Source organism: Quercus suber, unplaced genomic scaffold (genome assembly GCF_002906115.3).
Source record: "Quercus suber isolate HL8 unplaced genomic scaffold, Cork oak 2.0 scaffold_674, whole genome shotgun sequence".
Taxonomy (NCBI): domain Eukaryota; kingdom Viridiplantae; phylum Streptophyta; class Magnoliopsida; order Fagales; family Fagaceae; genus Quercus; species Quercus suber.
This window is the reverse complement of record NW_027070115.1, coordinates 182,110-191,817: the sequence shown is the minus strand read 5'-3', so window position 1 is coordinate 191,817 and position 9,708 is coordinate 182,110. Positions and strand designations below refer to the sequence as shown.

The 9,708-nt window shown below is 36.4% G+C and overlaps 1 protein-coding gene across 1 annotated transcript; it reads right to left on the bottom strand.

The window, feature by feature from the left end:
• Positions 1 to 5,895: 5,895 nt before the first annotated feature.
• LOC112021311 (geraniol 8-hydroxylase) lies at positions 5,896 to 7,727 on the bottom strand. Its single transcript, XM_024053881.2, has 2 exons — positions 6,702 to 7,727; positions 5,896 to 6,587 (listed from the first exon to the last, which is right to left on the bottom strand). Exons 1-2 carry the CDS (start codon positions 7,593 to 7,595, stop codon positions 5,982 to 5,984), a joined length of 1,500 nt encoding a protein of 499 aa, XP_023909649.1. The 5' UTR covers positions 7,596 to 7,727; the 3' UTR covers positions 5,896 to 5,981.
• Positions 7,728 to 9,708: the final 1,981 nt, after the last annotated feature.

The following is a 9,708-nucleotide window of genomic DNA, read 5'->3' as shown; positions in this document are numbered from 1 at the left end:
AGTCTAACCTATTTCAACCGCATTCCACACGGTGTGATCAATAGAGCATAGAAATGCCCTCATTCTAACTTTCCAGAAGGCATAATTGTTACCATCAAAAAATGGTGGAACATTGAAGGATTGAGACCTATCTATCTCAAAAGGGTCAAGGATCACACTCAGGTATTTAAACCACAGCGAGTGTACCCACTCTGATACCAATTGAAAGTTTAAAATGCGTGTAAAACACCTTTGAACGTTTAAACCCCAAATTACAAAATATCAATTCAAGCTTATTATCAAACACGTAATGTGCGGAACATGAACATAAGCTAAATACAGAATTGATAAACAATCTAAGATAATTATAATCACATCCACAACAAAAAATAAAAGGCAAAGATAAAGGAAGAGAGATGCAAACACAAGGACAACACGCGATGTGTTATCGAAGAGGAAACCAAAGCCTTCGGTGTAAAACCTCTCTGCCGCCCTCCAAGCTGTAAATAATCTACTAAAAAATGTAGTTGAAATACATGAATAATAGAAGACCCTCCAAGCCTAATTTACCCAGTATAACTAAGCCCTCAAAGCTTCTTGCTCTAATGAGGTTGCGCCGAACCTATTTTTTCTTTAGTTTATCGGATTCCGCTATACACCATAGCATCAATCAATAGTCATTGGTCCCTTCAAAACTGCTTCCCTTAGCACCAAATGTACCTTCTCACAGATGTGGGTATGATGAGAAAACAATTTGGTTAATAGCCTCTCAAGGATGTATCAATGGAGAGGAAGAGAGTAGAGGAATTTGTAGAGTCTTTTAGTGAAGATTAGGGATGAAGCAATCTTGTTTTTCTCTAGGGTTTATCTCACAAAATTCTCTCTGGAACCTCTCTTGATTTCGTGGGTATAAGGGTATATATATAGTGGTGTGTGTTTGGAATACGAAAAGTCAGTTTTTGCCAAACAGGGTAAGTTGGTGGCTTGACCTCGCGACTTGTTCAAGTCGCGAGGTAACGGCCTAGCCAGCCTGGGACTTTTGTCCTGTAGTGTGACAGCTGGCGCGACCCTTTAGTTTCCCTGTGTGCTTCTCACGTGCCTATAATTGGTAGCTTGCCAGTCGCGAGTTAGCCGCGAGTCCTAGCCGCAAAACTCTGCTTCTTTGCACAAACTTGAGCTTTTCTTCACACTCTCTTCACACACTACCCTTACATGAATCCCACCTAAATATAGGGTTACTAAGTGCTAAATTATAAGTAAATTGGCACAGAATAAAGCCAACAAGATGGTTAATAAATTTCAACCTTACACATCATAAGAGAAAATTCTTGAAACACACATAAATACACATCAAAATTTACAATAAGCATGAATGTCATATTTTGATTGGTACATCTAAATTCAATTTTTCAACAAGTACTGTGGTAGTCCATATGTAAGTACTATGTAATCTAATCACAATTTGACACTTAAACAAATTGTAAAATTAGGTATGATCTAAGCATAAGTTGATTAAAGGAGTGGATAAGGGAGCCTAACATCAAGTGCACATTCATATCGCCAATGGCGGCTAGGACATATCTGCCAACCACCGCCAAATGAAATTAGCTCAAAATTCTGGCCTCTAAGATCAATTTCTATCCCCAAGAACCTCTCCAGCATGAACAAGTTTGACTTGTCCCATATACTTAGGTCCCTGCATAGAGCCCATGCATTGACTAGCACTTGTGCACCCTTTGGGATTGTGAAGCCCGTAACTTCAATATTCTGCTTTAGGTTGACGTGAGTAGGGGTGTGTAGCCAACCCACCAACTTGCCAAAACCAACCCGACCCAACCTGCCAGGTTGGGTCGGTTTTTAGGGACTAGTGGGTTGGCGGGTTTAGTTATGATTTTTTTTTTTTTTTAATAGTAGATTGGGTTGAGTTGGGGTCATAATAATCACAACTCGCCTAACCCGACCTGATCCGACCCACCTATATATTTAAAATTTAAATTATATATATTTACAAAAATATTTTATAATTAATAATTTTTTAATTTTTGCCCTATTCGGCCCCTCTTATATAAAACCCAATTACCTCGCAAACTCTAGCAATTTTATTTCTCTCTATGCTGTCTCCCATTCCCACTCTCCCACTCCATTCCTCTTTGTTTATAACTGAGTTATGACACTAGCTCATATATATTTTGTTTATCAATTTAGTTGGATATATTTTGTTTATAACTGAGTTCGAATACTAGTTTGTGTATATTTTGTTTATCAATTCAGGTGGTAGGTGGGATATTTTTTTTCTAATCAATTTAACAACAATAGTAATAAATAAATAAAAACTGTCCAACCCATGGGTTCAACCCAACCCAACCCAATCCATGTGGTTGGGTTGAACTCCTATGTTGAGTTGGCTTGGGTTAGACTTTTTTTAACCCACCATGGTGAGTTGGGTTGAAAAATTCCCTCAACCCGACCCCTAGACGTGAGTGGAAGGAAACTACTAGGTGCAATTGGAAGGTACCGATTAAAACAAGTCAACATTTCAAGTAAACTTTTTTTTTTTTTTGATGAAAACATTTCACATTTGTTGGTAATTGGATACTTGGGCCATTTGGCTTTATACACAAAGACTATTTTCATTGATATATACATTGATCTTCTTCTTCTATTACTGTTACTAGTATGTAACTTGTATGCTTACGTATGAGAATGATGAATTTTAGTGATGTTATTGATATTAGCTTGGGTTATTAAACATATAGAACATTAGTTTGACCAGGACATTTAGAGATACTAAGAGGGTGTTTGGATTTTTAATTTCCATGACTCAATTCTCAATTTTCATAACTCATAACTCAAAAATAGTGGGACCCATAGCAAAAAGGTTGTTTGGCAAATGATAACTCTGTTTCCATCACTCAATTCTCTGATTTTTGAGTTATAAGTTATGGAAACTAAAAACACATTTTTGGCTATTTTCAGTTTCCATAACTCATTACTCAATGGCAATATTGTAATTAAACACACATAGGGGACCCACAAATAGTGCGCAACTGCACCTTTTGACAACTTTTGACTTTTTTTTTTTCTTTCTTCTCCTAGGTTGGTTGTGCAGTTTTGTTTTTCTTCTTCTTCTTCTTTCACTGGACCACTGTTCTGGTTTCTTCTTCTTCCTTTTTTTTTTTTCTTCTTCTTCTTTTCACTAGACTGCTGTTCTGGGTTTCTTCTTCTTTTTTTTTTTTTTTTTTTTTCCCTTCACTAGTTCAATCTGTTCTGGGTTTCTTTTTTCTTTTCTTTTTTTCTTCTTCTTCTTTTACTAGTTCGGTCTGTTCTTTTTTTTTTCTTCTTCACTAGTTCGGTCTGTTCTTGGTTTCTTCTTTTCTTTTTCTTTTTTTTTTCACTGGTTCGGTCTTCATGTTCTGGGTTTTTTTTTTTTTTTTTTTTTTTTTTTTTCACTAGGTTCGGTGAGTTTGGATACTAAAAAAAAAAAAACAGCTGCACTGGGTGACAGGTATGGGGCCCACAAATAGTGTGAAAAATATTGAGTGATGGGAAGTGAGTGATGATGCCAAACAAACATGGTATTTTAGAGTGATGAGTGATGAGTGATGAGTGGTGAGTGACGGAAATTGAGTGATAAAAAAAAAAAATCCAAACATCCCCTAAAATAGATTTTCCTTGCAATTTTCATGATATTAGTTATGCCAAATTTCTCACTATATTGTTATTATGTATATAATTTTAAAAACCATGATTAGATAATACACATACAATATCAATTTACAATCATTGTATGTGAAATTTTACTAAATATAACACAAAATAAAAAAGAACAGATTGGTCTAATAGTATCTCCTAAATTGAACAGAGATATGTGCATGAGATCGTTTAGCTCAATTACAATTTGCTAGCTTCAAGATCTTCGCGTACAAAATATCTTAATAGAAACAATATAAAAAATACGATCATTAGTTTAGAGAAATAATAACAGCAAAAATCTAAATAATTTAATTTTTATGGGAAGCTAACAAAAACAAAATCTAATTTTGGTTCTAATTGAATTTTCTCCAAGATTTGGTTATATATATATATATATTACCTAGTTGGTAATGGACCATACATAATCATGATATTACATAAATGACTTATAAATTTGAATTATTTTTTGTTACACAAAAAAATGGCTCATAAAAATATAAAATCATTCAAACTCCTCGTTTTCTACATTAAATTAATTCACTTAGCACAAAAATTTAAAAGTTTAGATTAGAAGGGACATGTGGTGCAAAATTAAACTCTAATTGAAATCCAATTTATATACTGAATTAACTCACTTAGTATAAAAATTTTAAAACTTAGATTAGATAGGACACACGATGTAAAATTATTCTCTAATTGAATTCTAATTTGAAATCTAATGGAATTTTTTCTTAACTCTGTCTATTAAGAGAGAGAGAGAGAGAGAGAGAGAGAGAGAGAGAGAGAGAGAGAGAGAGAAATTTTTTTTTACATAAATAAGATGGAATTTATGTTAACAGAACAGACTAAGTCCACACTCTTTTTTTATTTTTTGACTAAAACATTTCAGACACAGCAAAAAGTTGGAGCGGAAATGCTTTATTGCAGTGCGGCAGCTTCATTTTTGTTTTCCGCATTAATTAGTCGACTAGAGAAAATAAATAAATAAATAAATGGAAGGATCTAAGGGTGGTTGATGTAAATTGAAGTTAAATTGTATCTAGCTAACAGGAATTCACATACATCAGGGAATCCCTTTTGTACTCATCTAATTGCAAAAAAATATGAAAATACTAAAGCATATTTTATTCAGTTCTTAAAGCAGAAAATTATTCTACATAGCTAAACAAAAAGCGAAACAACATTAGAAAATAATAGGAACAGCTCGTAATGGACGAGCCATATCTGACGTAAGGCCAAACTTATCCTCCAGGTTCATGTCCTCTGGTGTGATCCCATCTGCAAGCTTCCAATCAAATGAGTGGATGAGGGAGCCCAGCATCAAGTGCACCATTCGTATCGCCAATGGCAAGCCAGGACATATTCGCCTCTCACCACCAAATGGAATTAGCTCAAAATTCCTAACATCAATTTCAGACCCCAAGAATGTCAGCATATATGCTAACACTGTGTTCCGTCTGCCATGTATGAATTTTCCATTATTGGGTTAATGGCAACGACCAAAATTGACATGGTTTTTTGTTTTCAGAGATTGAGATAGGCACGAAATCAAATTAGGAGCCAAAATGAGAATATGCCTAAAATGTAGAGACCAAAACTAAGTACATTTTCACCAAAAAATTAATAAATGGAAGGATCTAAGGGCTGTTTTATGTAAAGAGAAGTTAAGTTGGACTCGAGTCTCGACAGGAATTCACATACTTCAGGAAACACCTTCTGGACTCATCTTAGAGCATCCGTAGCAGATGTTCTAAAAATTATGTCATTTTACCACACCAAAAGCCTACTTTATTATTTTACCACATCATTTTACAACATCTCATTTATCAGATGTTTTATAATTCAATTCTATACATTAAAATAATATTTACTACACATTAAAATAATATTTATTACAACTTAACAACACAATTAACACATTAAAAATTTTACCACGTGCATTCCGTGCCGTGGCAAATTTGCCACGGTACTGTTCAATGTTGCAAAAAAAATACAATATCCCACATCTGCTAAATGGCCTCAAATTGGGTTTGGTGTGGGATATGTGCCAAATATTTAGCATTTGGCACATATTCCACATCTACAGTAGGTGCTCTATATAACATTTTTTGCACATAAACAATATTATAGATCCATTGATGTGGATAGTTTTTTTTAGCAATGTAAAACTCACCATTTTTGTATTTTACAATGGCCGGTGTGATTGCTCTTTGCAACACGATATGAAAATACAAAAGCACATTGCATTTGTTATTCAGTTCTTAAAGCAGCAAGTTATTTTACATAGCTATGTAAAAAGCACAATGACATTAGAAAGTGATAGGAATAGCTCGTAATGGTTGAGCCATATCTAATGTAAGGCCAAACTTATCCTCCAGATTCATGTCCTCTTTTGTAATTCCATCTTCAAGCTTCCAATCAAACGAGTGGATGAGAGAGCCCAACATCAAGTGCACCATTCGTATAGCCAATGACAAGCCAGGACATATTCGCCGCCCACCACCAAATGGAATCAGCTCAAAGTTGTGGCCTCTAACATCAATTTCTGACCCCAAGAACCTCTCTGGCATGAATGAGTTTGGGTTGTCCCATATGCTTGGGTCCCTGCCTATAGCCCATGCATTGACCAGAACCTGTGCACCCTTTGGGACTGTGAAGCCCTTAACTTCAACATGTGCTTCGGCTTTACGAGGAAGTAGTAAGGGAACTGCTGGGTGCAATCGGAAGGTTTCTTTGATTATAGCTTGTAGATAAGGTAACTTAGGAATGTCTGATTCTTCAACTGTATTGCCTCTGCCAATGGTTTGCCTCAGCTCCTCTCCGGCCTTTGATAGTATCTCCGGGTTGTGTAAAAGCTCAGCCATTGCCCATTGCAGGGTGGATGATGTTGTGTCCGTGCCGGCAGAAAATAGATCCTTTTGGAATTTGCCACGTGATTGAAACAAGTTATACATAAACAATAAGTCAAAGCTATTAACTTACTTTGAAAAACATTTATGTTAAACAGAAAAGAGTAGAAATATACAGACCAGTAAGAAATGTTTAATCTGATTTTTATCAATCTCCACCCTGTTGTCCTCACTGTCGTTGAGAAGAGTATCTAACACATCTTTCTTTGATATAAAACCAGGTACTTTTCTTAACTTCAACCGTTGACTAATTATGTTGTCATAGATGTCTGTCATTTTCCCGAAGTGAATTGTCATACGCCGCCTTATGCCTTGTATGTCAAACTTTCTTAGAATGGGAAAATAATCCCCCAAGTTCGGCTTTCCGGCCTCTTCCATGATGCTCGACACGACCTGCTTGTACACTCTAGCTGTATCTGAATTTGGGTTTGCTAAATCCATTGAAAAAATGGTGTTTGATAACAGATTCAGTGAAGTTTTAAAGGCTGCTCTACCAATATCAACTGCATCACCGGCTAGGCTGCTTTTATGGATATCAGTAAGGAGCTCTTGCACTTTCTTGCGTCGGAGATTTTGGTTGGCATCAAGAATCTTACTGGCAAATAACTCAGAGTTGCATATTTTCCTAAGGTTTCTCCACCGAGTGGAAACAGGCATCCAAGGCAAGCCAAACTCATGGTGTTTGTGGGCATGGATACAATTTGGGATGGTACGGTTTGAGAACACTTGGTCATGGGTTTGGAGAGCTTCTCTGGCCATGGCTGCTGAAGATATGACCACTGTGGTTATTTGGCCTAGCTTTAGGCTCATTAAGGGACCATGAGTGTTGGCAAGCTTGGCCAGTGTTTTGTGAGGTTTGTCACCGAGTTCAAATACATTTCCGATGATGGGAAATGATTTTGGTCCTGGGGGAAGCTTACTGCGTATTGCTGTGCTTCTTCTTGGGATGGAATGAAGCGCTTGAATTATGGTCCAGCTAAGGCATAGACAGATTACACAGATCCAAAAGTCCATCTCTGTCTGTCTCTCCTAAAAGATCACAAAACAAGTGTACTTATAAGCAACTCTCGCACTACCAAAAATAGAAATGATAGTCACTTTCTTTGAGTATTCTATATTATAATTATTTGTATGATGTAAAGGGAAAAAGATTAGGAATCCAGTTTTCAAAATAAGCTTCACCTACCTATATATCACGGACCCGACTTTTGTTTAGTAAAAATTTTTATTGGACACGTTTAAATTTGGATACGTATTTAAAGGTGGACATATGTCCACTATTCAACGTGTTCAGTGAAAACTTTCACTAAACACAAACTACAACCATAAATCAGACTCCTATAAATTTAGATTAGATGTGGTAGAATTTGTATTATATAAAAAGAAAAAAAAAAGTTTTTAACTTTTTGACTTCTAATTGAACCCGGCTTGAAAAAGAAAAAAAGAAAAAAAAGAAGGAAAGAAAAAAAAGTCCCAAGTACAACCGTGCACGTGAACGTATGGTACACGGAACACATACTAGAAGACAATCTCAACATGACAAGTGCGTGTAACTTTGATTCAACATTATTTTTGTGGGTCCAATCCGCAATAGCACAGATGAATGAATGAGGAGGTGAGGGAAAATTAATTAATGCTACAGGATGAAACGATAATGTTGAATAATAGGTACACATTAGTTACTTTGTTAGGTGGGTATGATGGAACCTACCATCTCAACTACCCGTCAATCCCGTAGGGCTTGTGTTTGTTACTTGTTGTACACAATTTCACACACGATTTTTTTAAAACTGAAATCGTAATTTAAAATTATGATTTTGAAGTTTAAAGTTATGATTTTAAGTCAAAGTTTCAATTCAAAAATGAATGTGTGTAATAGCTTGTCACCCACAATTAAACCAGTGGTAAATATCTCCTTCCACTACCAAACTCCTATTCACCGACCAACAAAAATAACTGACAGATCCAAAAGTTGTGACCCATAATTTGTAAAATGTGCTATTTTGTTATGCGCTTAAAATGAATTTCCCAAAAAAAGAATTGGTCAATTGACCTTGTAATTATAGAGGCAGAGATTTTTATTTTCCTTAATTTCATTTTTTAATTGTAAAACTTGCCCTTATATCTATTAAAATTTTGCATCATTCAAGTCTTCGAAATCTTGATTGGTTCTATTGAAATTTTGTTATTCACTTTGGTAGATGATTTAGTAATTTATATTGAAAATGAAAATTTCTCTAATTACACCATAGAGATGATAAAAGATGAGTTTTATTCTATGAAAGATCACCATCGAACATAATCTAGATATAAGATACTAAGTTCTTTTATTATAATTGTGGGGCCTGAAAGTCTGATAGCATCGGCCCATTTTACATCCGGCCCAAGGCCTATGCCGAGGATGGAGAATCGCCCGAGGACGTTGTATAAAGGCCTGAGTTGTAAGGACCCCCGCCGAGGATGACCCTGTCCTCAGTGGACCGAGGCCAACACCAAGTGGGGGAACAAGCCCAGGACAGGTTGTCACCTCCACAATAAATGCGCTCGCCTAACCCTCTAACTGCACTAATGGAGATGTGACTCCTGGACAGGGCAACCTTGGCCACTACAAATCACATGATTACTGATAATGCAACTGATGGGACGGATGGTCAGAAGGGGAGCGCGTGGATGATCAACAGGTGGAAGAAAGAGATGGTGAGAAGAGGACTATATAAGGGGAACTAACAGAACAGTTAAGGGGGGAACCTCTGTTAGGATCCTCAGATCGGTGCCGAGGAGAAACCTTGAGGAGTAACTTTGGCATGCTGGCCTTCAACGGGTGTGAGTCTTGTTTTGGGCGTTGTCCGTTTGTTAGGGCCTAGTTCTTAAACCCACTCTCTAAAAATGTATTGTTTGGGCTTTTGGGATGATTTTCCTTTTGATTTACGAGGGCCTTTCCAAATTGAGTCCTTACAATTGGCGCCGTCTGTAGGGAGAACTAGGGCATTAGCAGGCGCAACGGCTAGCGATTTCCACCGTTGGGGGCTTGCACAAGATTGTGTAGTTTTTCGTCACCACCTGCGACACTGACCACGACTTCAAAAAAAGGAAAAAAAAAAAAAAAAAAAAAAAAGTAACAACCAAC

Bases quoted from the DNA above. Each gene is read 5' to 3' on its own strand.
- LOC112021311 (XM_024053881.2), bottom strand. From the start codon at position 7,595: ATGGACTTTTGGATCTGTGTAATCTGTCTATGCCTTAGCTGGACCATA. The intron at 6,588-6,701 runs GTCTGTATATTT...AAATTCCAAAAG, and splicing joins AGATTAAACATTTCTTACTG to GATCTATTTTCTGCCGGCAC.